Source organism: Scylla paramamosain, chromosome 15, assembly GCF_035594125.1.
Source record: "Scylla paramamosain isolate STU-SP2022 chromosome 15, ASM3559412v1, whole genome shotgun sequence".
Taxonomy (NCBI): domain Eukaryota; kingdom Metazoa; phylum Arthropoda; class Malacostraca; order Decapoda; family Portunidae; genus Scylla; species Scylla paramamosain.
This window is the reverse complement of record NC_087165.1, coordinates 17631012-17651655: the sequence shown is the minus strand read 5'-3', so window position 1 is coordinate 17651655 and position 20644 is coordinate 17631012. Positions and strand designations below refer to the sequence as shown.

Genomic DNA, 20644 nt, shown 5'->3' with positions numbered 1-20644 from the left:
AACCATCTTGTCCCTCAGCCACCTCTGACAACCACCTCTCCCTGTAGCCACTTGTTGCATTTCTCTCGCTCCTTACTCCAAATTAGTTTGCTCCTTACTCCAAATAGTTTGCTGGAGGTTTTCTTGGCGTTATTTGGAAATCTGTCACCTACACTATGAAGCTGGCTGAAGAGAGGTGACGATATCTGATGTCCATGAGGCATCCTACGGAGAACTAATCTTTCTATCCTCCATAATTGACTCTACTTCTTTCACTCACTCATTTCTTGTAATGAATGTGGCGCAAGTAATTAAATTTTTTAAGAGGAACCGAAATAGCGAGTGATAAGACAGCCGTCTGATAGGATTATGAGCAAAGAAAAGTATGTATAAATCGCTTTTTATATATTTAAATCTTTTCATCAAATGTGGCAACATAAAATACGATAGTTGTTAGAGCAAAAGACCTCTGGGAAATTAACTCCAAATTTGAAGTGCATCTTTTGAAAGAGACTGGAGAAAAAATGCATTAAATTGAGATTCAGCCTGCAGCCACGAGAGGGAGACCTTAGAGGCCCAAAGGATAACTGGACAAATGCTGGAAAACCGTTGCGTATAAAGAGGTGAAAGAAAGATAAGAAGGAAGTTATGTGCCCTGAAAGTAAAGTAAAACCCGCTGGTGTATTAGGAGATGAAAGAAAGATAAGAAGAAAATTATGAAGCGAGAGAGGAAAATAAAAGTTACAGGTACATGAAAGGATGAAAGAAAAAAAAACATGCAGTGAAAGGAAAATAAAGAAAACTACGGCACCAAGGAAACAAAACATTAGCATAAACATCAACCGTCACTTTAAATAAGAAAATAAATGACGCTGCAGACAAAAGGGAGAAGAACGAAACATGTCAAGTCTTGCTTTGGAATATCACGGAAACAAAAATGGATCTTGAGGCGGGGCAAGTTGACCATCAGGGATTGTGACAAGACACTCCTGGCAGCATGCGAGGCAAACATGTTGCCAATCAGGCCAAGATGAACAGCAAGACTTGTGTATATCTTGACTGGCTTTGACTGTTCCGTCATTGCACTTATGCAGTGAACTAGAAAAATGTGGGATAATATTGAAATACCATTAACATTTGCATGTGAGGGCTGAACTGGGTTAGGTTAAGTTTAGATGAATTCAGTTCATTAATTTCATTGTTAATCTTATCATTGTGTAGACCACAAAAAAAAAAAAAAAAACATCAGATTTTTGCCTAGAAATAAATAGTCACTCTCTCATAATTAGTAGGTAAAGGTTACGTCCATAAAACTAAAATAAGTGTATTTAAACACAGTAAATATCGACCAGTTGACCTTTCAGAGTTCTATGCCGTATATCAGTCCTTAACTTAACCGCTCTCAGTGAAAGATGTTGTTTCGGTTAGCATGTGTTAAATTACTGAAGGGAGAACAATCATTCAGTCATTGTTGGGGCATGAACAATTGAATACAAGGTGATTATAAATTATATGGGAGTTACAACTATTAATTTGTTAAGATGAGGTTATACAAAAAATATTGGTGAAAGTAGAGTTTGAGGAGAAAATATACTTTCTCAAGAGGGAAAAGATACATATTTAGGATAAAAATTTTACTGACTGGAAGATTTTATGTATAAGTGTATGTACGTATAAACACAGTCCGAGCGTGAAGTTAAACCACATAGGTATATATGCATCAAGAAAACAGAAATTCCAAAAAATGTGACTGTAAAATGTGTGGTTGTATAAAAACGGCGAAAAAAAAAAGAAGAGAAAAACACGAAGCAAGTAGAAAACATTTTAGATTGGTGGTAAGAAAAGGTAAAATTAAGTTCTACACTGAAAACACCAAGGAAAAATAAACTTCCTGGATAAAATGCACTGAAAAGTCTCGAGTCAAATGGCGAAATAAAAATATAAAGAAAGAAAGAAGATAAGAAAAAAAGTGCAGAGGCGACGCACAAGAAGAATGTAAGGTATTTATGTCTTTCTTTACTAGTATTCCGCCCAACTCACTTCCCCCTTCCCCCATCTCTCTCTCTCTCTCTCTCTCTCTCTCTCTCTCTCTCTCTCTCTCTCTCTCTCTCTCTCTCTCTCTCTCTCTCTCTCTCTCTCTCTCTCTCTCTGTACCAATGTGACTCTCACCTTCTCACTCTTTCCTCTCTCTTCTCTCCTCATCCATTGTTCCCTCCATGACTCACCTTTCCGGGCGGATCACCTGTCTAAAAAAAAGCCAATACCTTCCCACGCCTGCATTTGTCACGCGCCAGGAAATGAAGGACACACACACGCGAAGGAGGACCATCGACAACAAAGGCGAGGAGGACTGGATGCACCAAGGAATAAAATACTTCATTTTCGAGCAATTAAGGCTCTTGTTCAGAAACGCTTTGCCCTCTCACTGTGATTATTTTCCAGTGTCACAGAGATGATTAGCAGGGTTTTCGAGAATTTTCTTCTGTTAATCATGTAAAAATCTCGTTAATCTGTCACCTAGAGCCTAGTAAAACAACCTTAGAAATATCAATTTGAGCATTTTGAAAATAATGAAAATGCTGCGCAAAAGTGTTTCAAAATGCGGTCGTTTTTAGTAATACGGCACTTAAAGATGCGGCCATACTATTTGTTTGATCTTTTCTTGCATTGGAAGGTTACCCAGAATACTTAGTTAACACTGAGCAGGCTTTTGCGACAATCTGGAGGCATGGGGTGCTGAGATTAAACGAGTATTTAATGCCGACTTTGCCTTGGTCGATAAACCAGTATCGGCGGAAATTTGAGGAAAGTGAAGTGTGGAAGCCCTGTGTTCCGACATTATGTATCTGTAGGCGAGATCAAAACCACGTGGATGAAGGCAGATGCAAAGTTCAAAGTTAAGGACACATTTCGTCTTTACCTATCGTAGAAGCAGTAGATTACCTGAGATGATGAATGGCAGAGTGTTTTACCTCCTGTGGTAACATAAACTATAGCGTGTGTACTTTTGTATTTCTTGAGATTATTTATTGGTCTTTCCCCTTTTTTTCCTAGAAGATGGTTTTTTAAATTATATTTTTCTCTCCCGACCTTAGTCAAAAGTTTCCTCCTATTTCCGGTGATTCTTCCCTCTCTTTCCCTCAATTCTCTTCCCCCCTTCACAATGCCATTCCAATCCCTTGCTGTCCTTCAAAGTGCAAAACTCCCCCCTCTTTCATTCTCTCTCCCTTCTCTCCTCCTTTCAGAAGTCATCATCCCCTCCCTCCTTCCTTTCATACTGTTCCACTCACTGCCTTCCTCCTCCTGACAGTGTTTACCTCCTACCTCTTTCCTTTCTCCCCCTCCCCTAAAGATGTCAGCCTCTCTCTCTCTCTCTCTCTCTCTCTCTCTCTCTCTCTCTCTCTCTCTCTCTCTCTCTCTCTCTCTCTCTCTCTCTACCTCATCCCACCCCACAGTGTCTGGCCGATGCTTCACATTTTATTCATACCTTAATAACTTCCCATCTCGCACATCCCTACCTTTTCCCCTTCCTGTCCTTTACTTGGTACCTCTCCCTTCCCTCCCTCCAACCATCCGTACCATTTCCCTCTCACTGTGCTGTATCTCACCTCTTCGTCCTCCTCTCTCTTCAGCCACTCACCCTTCTCTTTGAGCGTATGCTGGTCGCCTGTCTCTCCGTCAGCTCCCCGATGCTCTGACTCCCCCAGAGCTCGTGGCCAATGCGGAAGTACGACCACAGCATCACCAGCATGGGCAGCAGGTACGTGGTGATGAAGAAGACCACGTTGTAGCTATGGGATAAAGTGGGAAAGGAGTATTGTTGTTATTATTATTATTATTATTATTATTATTAGTAGTAGTAGTAGTAGTAGTAGTAGTAGTGGTAGAATCAGTAGTGGTGGTTGTAGTATCGTACAGTTTCACCAACTCTCCCAGTAAATTTTGCCACCTTCCTCACGAATATGGTAACACTGCCACTGACTGGAACTCACCCATTCACTCAGGTTAAGGGTCGTGGCGTCAGATGTGAAGGGCCACGGCATGTTTTTTTTTTTTTTTTTTTTTTTTTATGCATTTTCAAGTGGGTTAATGCGGGGAATCTAAAATTAAGGAATTGCTTATTGCTTATTTTGTTTGATTTGTTAGAAGGAAGTGTTCATTCGTTTCATGTTTATTTAATACCTGTTAAGATATTTACATATTTATTTATTTATTTATATATTTATTTACTTCTTATTATTTCACTATTATTATTATTATTATTATTATTATTATTATTATTATTATTATTATTATTATTATTATTATTATTTATTTATTTATTTGTTTATTTACTTACTTTCTGAGGGGGGAGTGAAATTTTAGTGCTAGTATTCTCAATGCATAATATAAAAAATTACAAGAACAAAGTTTAACAGTAAGTGAATCACCATACGAGATTTTCTTCAAAATAACAAAGAAAAGAAGCCCCACACAATTGATAAAACTTTAATAAAGCCATATTCATTATAACTGGTTAAACGGATTGTTGTAGCAATAAATGAACGTATAATTCAACGGATGTCTCGATAAACGACACAGTAAAACAGGAGATTTTTGACATGTCAGATAGATAATGGAGGTCAATTTGTCTCCAGCTGGTTTATTTGCGGTACAGACGGATGAGTCAACTGATGTGAGTTGTGCACAGCTACGTTTGATTGTGATGCTTCGCTGTGTGAGAAATGAGGAATATCTGATTTATACACGACTTGAGACAGCCGCAACAGCTTGATATGTAACAGAAAAAAAAAAAAAGTGTTTCTTTTTTCAAATGGGAAAATTCTTGTGGAGTCAGTATGGATGGGATTCAGGAAATGCTGGGATCAAAATCGGGATTGTAGAAGCGTGTCAAGGGAACTAATTCAAAACGCCAAGGGGATTCATTGTCTGATTCATTGCTTTACACTGGCCTTGGAAACCCTCCCTGATGATCTTTGCAAGATCCTGAAGGCAGTGGTGAAATGTGTTGATTATGCGAAAGCTGGAAATCCCTTCAGAAAGGTGTTGTGTGGGACGCGTCTCCCATATGAGTACGTAGTTGATATATGGAGCAGTTAACCAGGTTGAATCTCAAGCACTAAGGCAAGGAAAGTAAATTGTTTGATCTCATGAACCGACTTCGTGCATTTCTTGCCAAGTTGCAAAACTGCCAAAGAAAATGGTGTATTGTTTGAGAATATTTTAACAGTTTTTGTTGACAATGAAGATAATCATATGCTTGACTTAACAATGAAACCTGGAATAATTGAGCACTTTATTTAATTGGAAAGTGAGTTCGAACACTACTTTCCAGAATTTTTCGACAAAATAAAATTGTAAAGGAATAGTTTTTTATTAACATTTTTTTTTCATACTGCTACCATTCCCGATGATGTTCAGGACAAATTCCTTGAAGAAAAATCTCAGGCACTATTGTTGTGCTGAGTGCACTGTCAGCGGAATGCTATTACATATTTATACGAATCTGGTTTCGTTTTCCTCTTACATACTCGTATATTGAATAAACCTGGACATGAAATGTGCTCTATCAGTGATAGCCTAGATAGTCACCTGATATCAAAGAAAAAGTGTCAGCCTTCCCACTGAACTATATGAAATAAACAGAGATCACCGTTATGAGTTATGAATTCAAAATTAGTGATGTCTGATATGTAGACCATGTAAATTTAAAACTGTAAGATTAGATTATGCTGATTCTCAATTATAAAGTAAAATGAAGACAAGCTGTCAAACCAGGGCACTGCTGTTAAATAAATGAATGAATATAAGAAACAAAAACAACGAAAGGAACGTGAAATAGTTTTGTTTGGAAAATATTAGCAGTTTTGGAGAATAGTTTAATCTGCAAACATTGATATTTGCCGTATATATACAACAACGTTTTAAAACTGCATGAAAACAGTCTCTTCATCTTCATCTTATTGTTATTATTATTTAGGTAGGGTTTCGAGAGAAAAGAAGGAAGGTCACGAGGATACTGGAAATTCTTCAAGGAAGGATTTAAATGAAAAGCATGAATACTGTGTATCTGCGTATTCACGTCTTGTTTTATAGCGTGCGGCATTTTTTTTCTTTATTTCTACTAGAACAATTACTTAACTGTAAGGTATCAGAATATTCTATTTATTTAATCGTGTTCCTTATGAGCAAGGTATGGTAGAAATGAAACGCTGCTTTGCGCACGTTTCAGAACAAGAGCAGAATATGTAGACCAGTCAGGGAGTGAAAGCATCAGTCAGTGGCAGTGTTACCATGTTCGAGTGTGGCAAAATAACTGAAAGAATACAAAGCACAATGTCAGTATTGCCGTTACACATTCTCAGCTCTCTGTGGTGCGTTCGACACGTGCAGGGCATCAGTGGAACATGGCTCCATAACATATTAATCCCGAGAACTGGTGTTTGTTACTGAATTCCTAACTATACTATTATCTAATAAGACAATTAGATGTCCTTTGGTTTGGTGGAAGTATTCATTCAGATAACGAAAGAGAGTAGTTTTAGCGAAAGATTCTCGAAAAGAGAAAGTATAAAATCCGAACTACATTTATATTTATTCCCCCCCTTTTTTTTTAAGTTCTCTCCTGTTAAAAGTTATGACCGTTATATCCTAGACTCCGATGTTTCCCTCCGTAACGTTACCGCTAGCCTTAAGATCCATACCAGTGACACATCTGCGTTGCGACCGTGAGATTCAGAAACCACATATACGCGCATCAAACAAGACCTATGCTATCGTCAATATGGTCCTTTCCCCGCCACCGCGCACGCTTTCCACCTCGATAACCCACGCGGATAACACGGAGCAGTGTCCGAAACACTTGGGAATCAAATGCTGACTGTGTGCAGTCTTTCAAGTATATCTTTCATATGTCTCCCATTCAGCCGAAGTCTCCATTCAGGTAAAGATGTGCCTCGTCTGTAATGCGTCTTCAGTTCCAAAACATATCAAAGCCAAATGTGTCATGCCTAAAAGTGTTTCAGGAACACCTGTAATGGAGATGTATGAGAGGATTTCCCTCACTAATCTCCACTGAGGGCATGAATATTTAACTCTCTCCCTATTTCTCTCTCTCTCTCTCTCTCTCTCTCTCTCTCTCCTCTCCTCTCTCTCCTCTCTCTCTCTCTCTCTCATATCCCACTTTTCATTCCTTCCTCTTACCCTGATCCTCTCTCCTCGTGCTTTCTCAGCAGTTCTAGTATCGAAGGAGCGAGAAATGAACGAAATTAATGTAATATCTGGTCTTATTCATCCTTCCCTCTCTTGGTACGAGCTACTCCTGAAAGTCACAATCACTCCTCTGATAAAGTGTGTGTGTGTGGACTCGTGCAGGTGTGTTGTGTAGTCGCATACTTGATCTTTTAGTGTTTATGTGATAAGGAGATAGACAGATAAATAGATTAAATAGATAGATAGATAGATAGATAAGTAAATAGATAGATCGATAGATTGGTAGATAGATAAACGAAAGAGAGAGAGAGAGAGAGAGAGAGAGAGAGAGAGAGAGAGAGAGAGAGAGAGAGAGAGAGAGAGAGAGAGAGAGAGAGAGAGAGAGAGAGATGATTTTTCAAGGTAAGTGTCCCCAAGTAAAGAAAACAAAAAAAAAAGAAAGTCTAATTATAGAAATCGATCAGACTTTCAGTTTCTTTTTTAAAACCCCCGACGTCTCCGCCTCATATATCTTGCCTGATGCGTAATAATCCTGTGGTTCTTATTCCCATCATGCCTCGGTGTTGTTATACAGATCTCTTATTAAATCATAATTCGTTCTTTACCATTCTCGGACTGCCCTCTGTTAATTCCGTTATTGTTTATGAGCTTTCCTGTTCCCACTTCCCCTTTCTTCTTTTTCCCTCACTGTATTGTTTCTCTGTTTCTCTTTTTTCTTTTTTCCGTATGCGTTCTTTAACCTTCTTCATCTTATCTCATCTGTTTTCTTTTTTTCTCCTATTCATGTGTTTTGCCATTTTTCTTCTCTCTTTGCCTTCATGTAACTTTCTTTCATTCATATTCTTCATTTTCCCCTCACCGTCCACACTCTTCTCCTTCAGTCTTTTCTCTCTCCTCGTTATATCACACACACACACACACACACACACAAAAAAAAAAAAATAATACAGACACATGAACGCACGCATGCACGCACGCTTATCTGATGTCTGATGAAAAGAGATAAATAATTGGTAGTGCTAATATGCAGAGTGAGTTATTTCATAAAAATTACATGTCGAAAAATTCAGCAGCTAACATGTGAGTGTGAGTGCGTGTATGAGAGAGAGAGAGAGAGAGAGAGAGAGAGAGAGAGAGAGAGAGAGAGAGAGAGAGAGAGAGAGAGAGAGAGAGAGAGAGAGAGAGAGAGAGAGAGAGAGAGAGAGAGAGAGAGAGAGAGAGATTAAATACATTTCTCTAATCTTTTCATTTCTCATGTGTGTGTGTAGTGAAGTTTTACATTTTTCAGCAGTTTCATTTTATATATTCATTCTCTCTCTCTCTCTCTCTCTCTCTCTCTCTCTCTCTCTCTCTCTCTCTCCTCTCTCTCTCTCTCCTCTCTCTCTCTCTCTCTCTCCTCTCTCTCCTCTCTCTCTCTCTCTCATACACGCACTCACACGTTAGCTGCTGAATTTTTCGATATGTAATTTTTATGAAATAGCTCACTCTGCATATTAGCACTGCCAATTATTTAAATAGTTTCCTGGACTTATAATTACTTGCATAGTTGTCGAACCTCCATCACGCTCCACCTGGCCCGGGAGTTTGTTAGGTTTACATATTAGTTTATTTAATTTCTGCGGGAGCACGTCGGAAATTTTGGTGGTGCGGGATCACTGCCAAATACGTGACCCATCTCGATGTCTGGAAGGAGGCACTGGATCCGTGACTCTTGCTGTGTTTTAACCTCTTTAGAATGAGATCAGAACGCTGCTCCTTGTTCTTCTTTCGGCTGTTCCTGTTACGGTTAGTCGTAAGGGATTCACCTTAAATTTTTGTTTTTCATCCATAAACCTTCCTCTTAGGTCTTCCTCCCTTCCTTCCCCCTGGTGGGTTCATCTCTAGCGTCATCCTCCCCATGTAGTCTTTCTCTCTCTCTATCTGTTGATAGCGATACGCGTATGGGTGTGTGGCCGGTAGGTGTAGAATTTCTCATGTTTCTTTCTTTATTTATTTATCTGTTCATTCTTTCATTAATTCGTTCTTTGACTAATCCTTTTACTGTTTATACTTTTTATACTTTTTTTTATTATTACCGGTTCACAAATTTTTTTGTATCTTTGTGAAGAGAAAAGTGGCTTTCTATTGTCTATTGATATCCATTGCATATTAGTCTGCCTCGTGGTGTGAAGCAAGTCATTAATCTTTACTCTTCTCAGTATTACTGCATTGCATCATGTAGCTTCTACGTCAGACTAGCTCTGCAATATATTGAATAGCAATAAATTATTTTTGCCTGTGTGCAATATTATTATATTCATCAACAGGACTTCTAACGCAAAACCAGCGTTGAGCACTTTGCTGAATGATCATTCACTATTATCACAATAAACTATTATTTTCTTTAATCAGACTATGTCATGTATGTTCTAATCTCACTGTAACCTTTTACTTATTTACTTATTTCTGGGGTTGTTTTCGTCATGATAGTTATCACTCCCTGCCTAGTTTGTACACATAACTCATGTTTTATATCTTTCAATATGCTGAGTGTTATTGATTCCTTAGAGATGATAAGACACTCATTGAGAAATTCAGTGAAGTAGGAAAGCTGTCTTTATAACGCCAAGAACTGTGGCCCCGATGCAAGCCATCTCATCTCCTGCGTTTGCAGGAAAGCGAGAATGTGCTGTATGTGATGATGTTTGTTCCATTACGCTTGGCGGGCGCTTCTCAGAAACATTATCATAAACACCCGCCCAGTCGTCTCGTTTTCAGACATTCAGACAGACATAGCCAAACCACACGCCATCACAGAATGTAGACGCAGGTTCTTCAGTGTCAGATGTATTGATCACTGGAATGCCTTGCCAGACAATGTCGTGAGTGCCATCTCCATAGAGGCATTCAAGAAAGGACTCCATCTATCGTTGGGAGAGGCACTGTTTTCTTACACTGATTGAAGCCACCATGAGTGGACTGACATTCCACAGCCCCTCCCATTTATAATCGCACTCCCACAGCATTGTAGTTTTGCACTATATGAACTTCTTTATTAGCAAAAATTATACAGACTTGCATATGGCACACAATTCCGACCAATTCTCACTGAAATATACTTTCATCGTAATGCTTGTTAGGAGAACTGGCGTACCAGTAGGTCTGAGCTACTTGATATTTCAACCCAGGTCCATCCAGCACCCAGGGTCTACGCATGTGTGAACAGCCGCGCCAACCTCATTTGCGCTCTGCCGTCACGGAGTGAGCATCTCGTCGCTGCTCTGGTGATGAATTCGGTAGATGATATATTCGGCTCAATGTTTCTTGGAACGGTTTGAATACTCAGATAAATTGTTTTCGTGTCCAGTACGATTATTCTTATTTTATTTATTTATTTATTTATTTATTTATTTATTTATGTTTATTTATTTATTTATTTATCTATTTATCTATTTATTTATTTTTTTGTGATCTTCGTTGCCTCAATAAAGTCATCTTTTGATTTCCAATGGACCACACTCGATAAGGAACGAATTCGCTTGTAAAAATTAAAGCGTATGACTGAGTGATAAGGTAGATATTGTACTTGTACTTCAATAAATACATCTATTTAACATCTTGTTCTTTTTCTTCCTTATTCTAAAGGCTGCGATCCTATCATATCGCACCGCACCGACCAGTCAAATGGACATGTTTACATATGAATTCGTCCTTTATCGAGTGTGGTCCACTGGAAATCAAAAGTAGACTTTATTGAGACAACGAAGATCACAAAGAAATGTAAAAATATAATAGTATTGGACAAGAAAATAATGTATCTGAGTATTCAAACCATTCCAAGAAACCATGAGCCGAACATAATTATCATCTACAGAATTCATCATCAGAGCAGCGAGGAGATGCTCACTCTGTGACGGCAGAGCGCGGGTGTTCACGCATGCGCAGACCCTGGGTGCTGAATGGATCTCGAGCGAACCCACACTGGCATATTGTTTAGAGAGAGAGAGAGAGAGAGAGAGAGAGAGAGAGAGAGAGAGAGAGAGAGAGAGAGAGAGACTGCGCATGCACATCATACACACACACCCACACACACACACACACACACACACACACACACACACACACACACTCACACACACACACACAATATCGTTCAAGTTTCAAGGCTAGACAAGAGATGAATTTCAGTAATAATGCTGAAAAGTTGCAATATTTAATTAATCTTATTGTTTTATGATCATGATTACCAAGTTCTTATTATACAAGTAGGAACTGCTCGCCTTTTGCAGCTTACTGGTCTTCTGATAATCTTATGTTCTTACGTACAGTTACATGAAGAATCGGTTAAAAGTGGAAATCAGCTCTACAAATAGTCTTTAATGAGCTCATCTTGAAACTCTGGCCTAAAACTCAGTAATTACCGTGAGCACTTAGCTCCGGCAAAGGGCATGAAAAAACTCAACATTCCATTCAAAGTTGTATGCATCAGCCAATAGCAGTGTGAGTAAAGCTGCAGGGAAATGGTTCATGTAGGGGGGGGTAAGCCAAAATAGGGTCGCTGAAATATAGGGAAAGGCAAACAAAATTGACTGCGTGTGAATATTGGAACACAAGCTGAATGGGGTGCGTGGGGCGGCGGCCGAACCTTCCAGTGAGTGCTTTTAGAACTGCGCGTAATATTTCAAGTTGTCTGTACGCGTTGCTTTGCCCTACCTTGCCTTGCCTCAGCAATCCTAGCTTCCATTACCTTGAAAGCAGCTACCCTCACCGCCTCGTCGCAATCTGCTCAAATTATTCCCTCCAGCCACTCTCACACACGTCGGCCTCCACCGCTGTGTGTCAAGGCAACCTATTTAACTGCACACGACCACTCCATCGCGGCAGTTAAGCTCCAACTTGTAACCATGCACCGCGCCCCTTCTTTACTTTTAACTCACCTCCTCCTCTTCCTCTTTCACCTCCTCTTCCTCTTTCACCTCCTCTTTCTCTTCCTCCTCTTCCTTTTCTTCCTCCTCTTCCTATTCATTCTCAACCTTCTCCATCTCTTCCTCTTCCTCTTTAATCCTTGTCATTATTTTTCCTCCAGCTTCAATTCCATGCAATCAGTGTTATATCTTCCGTTTTCCACGTATCCACATGCATAGTTGGCGTTTTACAGTGTGTGTGTGTGTGTGTGTGTGTGTGTGTGTGTGTGTGTGTGGGTGTGGGTGTGTGTGTGGGTGTGTGTGTGTGTGTGTGTGTGTGTGTGTGTGTGTGTGTGTGTGTGTGTGTGTGTGTGTGTGTGGGTATGTGTGTGTGTGTGTGTGTGTGTGTGTGTGTGTGGGTGTGTGTGTGGGTGTTTTGCAAGGGCAGGCTTTGGTGTCATTACGTTGCCATCGAACTTCTCCCTCAGCCTCCAGTTAGTGTGCGAGTCAGCTCTCGCTTTTTTACAGAGTATTTACTCCCCACGAAAACATTTCGGTGACTCTCCTATTCCATGCTTTCCCCACTGGAACTCGATATTTCAACCCCCCAATGAGTTCTCGTGGTTTAAACGTGACTAGTCTCTTATCCTTCCCTTCTCCTCCATTTACGCAGCAGCACTCCTTGATTTGTTTACCCTCTCGTTTTAACAAGGTGAAATTAGCTATAATGGAAAACACATTTGTCACCATTACTGATAGCTATTGCTATTCCATCAAACTGATATTACATTCTGTTCAGTAAGGTAAGTGTATGTTTGCCTGTAGAGATGAAAATTCTTAGCTTCGGTTGTTAGCTTCCTTCCTTCGTGTTTGTCACCGCGTCTTCTTCACTCGGTACATAATACATTTAAATACTCATACTACTCAAGTACAGGCGTGGTCAAAAGTCTTATACCCTGCCGCATTCAATGATTTGATTTGTTTTCTCTTAGTCTTTTGTCCTGTGATCTGCTGGTAGTCTCCTTACAAAAACTGGTAATTGATAGATATGCAGCAGATCAGAAGATGTTAGATTGAAAGTGCTAATCACAGTGGTAATGAGAGTAGCAGGTTACTTGACAGACTTCATAACTGTACTTGTAATTAAATTTTTCTGACTTTCACTCCATATTTCCTTTATTTTTTTTTTAACTCATGTTGGTGTTTAATTTGATGTAGTTTCAATTTCACTTCCTTCATCCCTTTTTCATTTTCACTGCGTTTATCTTGTGTCAATCTTTCTCTTTCTTTATTCGACCCCTTCTTTCCCTTCCACTCCTGTTGCCAAGACTTACATGTGCTCCTGTCTGCTGCTGCTGGTGAGTCCGTCTGGCCACCTCAGGATGCAGCCTCTCCGCACCTCATTATTCTTGTACCTGCAATAAAAAAAGAGACAACCTCATTAATGAATGAAATAATTGGTCATAATTTTGCAATTGGAGAGTCCCACCCTTGCCTGGTGACGACGCTAATTATGGTGATATCTTTAAGTCTATCACTGTATTTTTACCACATACAAATCAGTCATGCAGTTGGTTTTTGTGTCTCATAGTGGTATATACAAGCAGCCTTGCATCAGCCCATGTGATGTACGCTTTGTATTCTTGGTTATATTCAGTACGAAAGTTCAGGTGTATATGTTAGACATGTGTTATATTACATGTACACAATTAATTCCAGATCATAATGTATTACTCATAGGGTTTCTTTGTGGCTTAGGATAAGTGTGTGTAGAGAAAACAGAAGATTGAAATATAAGATGATTTTGTTCCAAGTTCTGGTGTTGATCTTCTAGGTTTAAGAATACCAGCCACGGAGAGACCACGTTAATATTGAGATGAGTGTAAGTCACGGAGATTTAATATTACGGCCTGAAACTTCTTCCTGAGTTCTCGGTTGGAAGGAGAAAGTAATAAATCTCGAGGATATTCATATCATATAAGATTCCCAGGACATCATCATAATTCCAAGTGACTGAATGGGATGACACATTAGCATCATCACATCATCACAACCAACACCACCCTCGCCACCACGATCGCCACTACCACCATCACCACAGACATTATCATCATTATTACAAACGAAATAAAAATGGAAATGTTGTAAGGAAGACCCGGTAAATATATAAAAGAAAATGTGTAAAAAATTATTATTGATTTTGTCACTCATAAATAGTTCATAGGTAGTTAAATAAAACATATAAAATTTAAAACCTCTGGGGATTAACCATCGTGTCTTAAGGGCATATGAAAATAAGGAGATTGCAAAAGGCTAGTTGATCTACGTACGCCAGACACTTAAAACTTTACCATTCTATAATTATTCGGTCTTTTCTTAAAACAGTCTATCTATTCTAGATGTATCCTGCTTTGCCTCCCTCTCGGCAGCCCCAGTGTCTGTGATGAACAGGCCATAAACTGTGCCAGAGTTCCTTTTTCGCCGTCCATCCATCCTTCCTTCCTCTCTTCCATCAGTCCCCATCAGTCCCTTCTTTCTTCTTCCCACAGTAAAGGAGTTCTGCCTCTGTCATACCCGTGTTTCATTCCTACATAATACCATTGATTATCCGCCACTTTTCTTCAAAATGCGAATCTGCCAGCATCATCTCAGGATATTCCCACAAAGATTTTTAATTTTCCGTGTGTATTAGTATTATTATTATTATTATTATTATTATTATTATTATTATTATTTATTTATTTATTTTTTTTTTTTTTGAGGGAAATGGCTGATTTTGTTTTTCCGTGTTTGTACTCATGCATGATAAAAATCATTCTATTCTAAAATTATGGATTGCTTCTCCACCTCCAGGCTCTCACATCACCACGTTCAATTTGTTCCTCTCAACTCCACGTTCTTCAAAATCAAATGAAAGATACGTCTGTTATCCTTCTCTTGACGAAGTTTTTGATATCAGACGAGCGCTTTTGAATTGAACTGATGAGGATTAATTTATTTCTTATTTTTTACAAAGATTGGAGGAAGAGATGAGGTAAACCTCTTACATGGTGTTTTTATCTTTTTATTTTATTTATTTAGTTAGCTATTGCTGTTATTATTACTATTATTATTATTATTATTATTATTATTATTATTATTATTATTATTATTATTATTATTATTATTATTATTATCATTATTATTATTATTAATATTATTATTAATATTAATATTATTATTGTTGTTGTTGTTGTTGTTGTTGTTGTTGTTGTTGTTGTTGTTATTATTATTATTATTATATCTTAATGTATTTACTTTATTTTATTTATTTATTTATTTATTTATTTATTTATTTATCTATATTTACTTATTTATTTATTTTTTTATTTTTTTTTTACAAAAGTGAAGAAAACTGGCCAAGTGCACAAAAAGGGAGAAAAGACCCTGCTACTCCCAAAAGCTTTGATAGAGAGAGAAAGAAAAAATAAATAAATTGAGGCCAATTTAGTTCTGGAACATGTTGGTACAGACAACAAGAAAGACTGTCATGTAGTTGTATATCATGCTGCTATTGATTATTCTTCTCTTCAAAAAATAAGTATGGCTTGTATTTTTAGATGTTATGGTGTCTTAACATCTAAACGGCTCAAGTAGAAGTTATTATGACTTTCGTTAATGTCTTCATGATTCAGACAATAATTCGGCACGTATTCTGCATCATCAGTAAAAAAAAAAAAAAACACTTTCGGAAAATACAATAATCATATCTGAAAAATAACTGTGACAAGTAAAAGTACAGCCTAATGAGGGTAGCGTGTACGCGTAGTATTTAGTCTGATTTTTTTATGCCCTATTATACCATTATACACAATTGGGGCTAAATATTTCAATTGATCTAATTCTTTTTTTTCTTTTTAGTTGAACAATACTATCAAACTTTTGTGTTCTCTCTGAAGTGACCCACTTTACCAAACATTTTAATATTGCGAGATGGTGAAAAGAACATGGACTGAGAAATTGAAATTCGATATCCTGACTGTACACTTTATTGGCTTCTTCACGGAAGTATCGGAGAAGTTCACAGGGCACGGCAGTGTAATCAGGTAAGGGTTATAAAGCTCTCACTTCCCAGTCTCTGTTCCCATCGCCACATAATACCAGTCTCAATGTGCAAGGGCGTCTCAAAGCATCTCATAGAGACAGATATAAAATCGCCATTTCTTAGTCTCGGCTCATCTTCACCACCTACCAATATTTACCACGATGCCATTGAACTCTAATATATGAAGCTAAACAATCAGACTGAGCTTTCACTCCTAGCTCTTCCTGCCTTTCATCTCAGTTACATCGTCCTCAGCACTCACTTCTCCGGGACTACCACTCTTGTAACACCGATATGATGAAAAGCACTTCCTGAATGATCTCACAAAAAAGCCTCGCTAGTCAGAACACTCATTATCACTTACAGAATCGTGAAAATAACAAAATGCATGAATATAACATGCATGTTTTTCATTATTATTACCATTCTTCATCATCATCATCTTCTTCTTCTTCTTCTTCTTCTTCTTCTTCTTCTTTTCTTCTTCAGGTTTTTAATTTATTTAGTCTTTCATCTTTCGAAAGCTGCAGTCTTTCTCTCTCTCTCTCTCTCTCTCTCTCTCTCTCTCTCTCTCTCTCTCTCTCTCTCTCTCTCTCTCTCTCTTTTCAATCGACCACACTGTTTCACCAACTCTGTCACAGAAATGTTGTCACGAGGGGACATGCGAACGGTATCACACTGGCACAGACTAATGTTCTCGCTAGCTGAAAGGTCTACGTATTTCGGTTTTGTTTTACATCGTCCAGTCAACTAACGTTGTGTTTCTGTTAAAACCGTTATTTGACTATAAGGTACTGGATTTTACAAATAAAACTAAACTGGTACTGTCCACTCAGATAATGTTTTTTGTAGGAATAAAGAATGTTTGCAACACGTTATGAAACAAGGAGGGAATATGTAGGTCAGCCATTGAGCGAGGCCATTGATCGGTGACTGTGTTAGCAAGTTCGTGTCTTCAGTTGGCAGAATCATTGCTACATAGTTGGGAAACAGGGTGCGGGTAAAGTGAGTGTTTAATCGTATGTTTTTACTTAAATACTTAAAAAAAGTTAATCTTTCCATTATTGTTTCATTCTTGCCTTTCTTTATCTTTACGCTGTACAAACCTTACAGTTTTCAATTATCATGAGGCTCTTTACGCCCATCATATTGGATAGAATATGTGCACCGCTGTCTCGCCCTGCAACTGACTCGCCCCTCACTATCATCGGCTGTTTTTCAATCCACTACTTTCTGAATTTCCTCCTCTATTTTCCTTCCATTTCCGTCAGAAACACTCCTGCACATCTCTCCCTACACCACTCAACCCTTCGTCCCACTCGCGTCACACCCGTTCCCACCACTTCACTACGATTTTTATCCTTTAATGTTCACTGTTTTATAAATTCCCCAAACTTTACTATGAACTCTTCTTGATGAAACAAAATAGCAAAAGTGCCGGAAAATTTTAATATTCTCTCTTGCTTTTGAGATTAACATTCATCCCTGTAAGTTGATAAATGAAATAATATAGTCGGTTATATTCCTGACAAGACATCATCTCTCAAGCTATTCATAAATACAACAGAGAAATAAGCAAATCTCTCCACACACAATCATACGTGCTTTTCACCTTCCAGGCTATCATAAAAAAAAAAAAAGGCACATAAATTAAGAAATTTCTGCAGACAAAGCTATGTGTGCGTGTCACTCCCCAGTCTATTCATGAATCTTAAAAATAAACATAAATCTCTTCACACACAACTGCATACGCATCTCATTTAGGTTGCCACTCACCACCTCTCTCTCTCTCTCTCTCTCTCTCTCTCTCTCTCTCTCTCTCTCTCTCTCTCTCTCTCTCTCGTAAGAATAGAAGAGAAGAGGATCTGCAAAAGGCCAATAGCGTAGAAGTTCCTTTATAGAACATATCTACGTATCCATCTCCATCCCTATCTCCATCCATAGATTTATCTAATAATTTTTTAAAGCTCTCTGTTGACTCGGCACCAACATCTTGATTACTAGTGTATAATAGAGTCTTAAGTAACGCCAGTAACCCGGAGAATGTTTGCAAGAATTAGTTTGTGTTGAATTAATTCGCACACCTCATGGCTGGTCTCTATAGTGGTGTCTTACAAGCAGTAAAGCCCTACGTTGAACGTTGAACGCTGAAGAATTAAGATTGCGACAGACAAACAGCTCGCCACAATTTACTTCAGTCAATTTAAAACACCGCTATTTTGTGTGTTCTCTGAGTCAAACTGAGCAGGAATACTGATGAGCCACTGAGTCACATTCAGGCAAAGTGAAGATTGTATGTATAATTATGTCTCAACCTTGACGTACAGGCGGAAGTCCACTGGCAAGACATATCAAATTTATTTATTAACGATATTTTCTTACATCACTAAGAATGCCTTATAATAGACGATCACGTGTGTGTGTGTGTGTGTGTGTGTGTGTGTGTGTGTGTGTGTGTGTGTGTGTGTGCATGCTTGTGTTTGTGATGTAAAACAAGGAACACGTTGTAGGTTACTTCCTGTTCGTTCCCGTCACTCAGCACGGGATATTAGGAGTAATAACAGCAACCTACACTCCAGTAAATATGTTGTGTCCCGCGCCCTCCCTCTGACGCACACTATCTTGCATGTTTCTGCTGCCAAGGCCAGCAAAACTTGAAAAAAAAAAAAAAAAAAAAGGCTCACTAAGGTGCTGGTCCAGGAACAAAGTCGAAAGTGACAGACAAAAATTACAGAATAAGTGTCTTGAAACCTCCCTCTTGAAAGAGTTCAAATAATAGGAAGGTAAAAATAAAGGAGCAGGCAGGAAGAAAGATATATGAATGAAAATGCTGGTTAACTCTTGCATTAAAGAGGTGGACAGAATAGAAATGAGAGAAAGAAGAAAGTCTTGTGCATCGAAGCCGCGGAAGGACGGGAGGTATGCAGTTAGCATACCTGTAAAGAAGTCAGTTCTTTTTCCCCGCATATTTTCTTGGAATATTGAACATTGATGGTGAAAGCTTGCGTGTCAGTTTTTCTCCCTTTTTTTTATTTTCCATCCTGTAGCCCTCATTTTTGGGGGAGGATTTATTTGATAGCTTAATCTTATGTGTTCATTATGTTGTTGTGTGATGTATTATTATTTTTTTTTTCTCTTTGCTTTAATGTTATCATAATCCGACTGCTGCCACCACTTTGTAATGGTGGTAAGATGGAAGGGAAATCTTGTGATGTAATGATTGTATTAGTCTTAACAATAAGTGAAAGACGGAAGGACGGACACAGTATTTATTCAATTTGAGAGATGCCCGCTGAATTGGGACGATGCAAAATAATGAAAAATGGTGAACAGTCGAAAACAGAAGAAGAGTGACTTTCTCATATTATATATTTTGTTTTCAGCTCTCTATCACTTGTAGCCATTATGTTTTGTTAGTATATTGTGAGCTTCTTCAATAATATAGTCTTCAGCGTATGATCTTGCTATTTTTTTTCTTTTTTGCAATAGGAAAACTATCTAAGGGCAAAAAGATCATAATACAGTTTCAAAAAAGAAATACGAATGAATCAAACGATAGATATGCCACTGCCAATTTAATTTCTAAGGTGACTTGATACTTTTCTTCTTCCTTTTTAACAGTTCAAGTCACAGGCAGGAAATACAAATACGGAAAGAGAATTTCAGAGTTTATCGGTGAAAGGGATGAAAGAGTGAAGATTTCGGTTAACTCTTCCATGAATGAGGTGGACAGAATAAGGGTTAAAACAGGTGGAAAGTCTTGTGTAGCGCGGCGGCAAGGCATGCTGTATTCAAGTTCAGAACGAAAAGTAATGGTAGAATGGAAATAACGGTAGAATATCATGAAAAATTGCATCGTTACGGAGGCGAGTGCAGAGAATTAAGACAATCTGTTAGAGTGGAGAAATTTGCTTTAATATCAGTCACTATCGTAATGTCTTTATACATGTACGTGTGTGTGTGTGTGTGTGTGTGTGTGTGTGTGTGTGTGTCTATATATATATATATATATATATATATATATATATATATATATATATATATATATATATATATATATATATATATATATATATATATATATATATATATATATATATATATATATATATATATATATATATATATATATATATATATATATATATATATATATGACCAGTTGTTGTGGAGCCTTAAATCAATCAATGATTTATATACATGCTGTTTCTGTGATAAATATCATTTATTAATTTATTCGTATATTTATTTTATTTATTTATTTTTTTATTAGCAGTATTTTTATCATGCGTATTTATTCTTTACATTTGTGGTGTATTCATTGACATAGTTCATGACATGAATGTTCTAGAAATAAAGAACGTCGAAGTTTTTTCTCTCCTTTTCTTTCTTCTTCTTCAGTGTTGATTTGTCTTGTCCGTTTTAAGTGGGTTGTTTTGCATAAAGACTGCTTATTGTTTTGCATGTATGAAAGCCTTCTCAATGA

The 20644-nt window shown here is 37.9% G+C and overlaps 1 protein-coding gene across 1 annotated transcript in view; it reads right to left on the bottom strand.

Annotated features, from left to right (window-relative positions):
• LOC135107545 (tachykinin-like peptides receptor 86C) overlaps positions 1 to 20644 on the bottom strand; it is a 154100-nt gene that overhangs the window by 26765 nt on the left and 106691 nt on the right. The window contains 2 exon segments of the mRNA XM_064017531.1: positions 3620 to 3770; positions 13409 to 13489. Of these exon segments, the coding sequence (XP_063873601.1) occupies positions 3620 to 3770; positions 13409 to 13489 (232 nt within the window).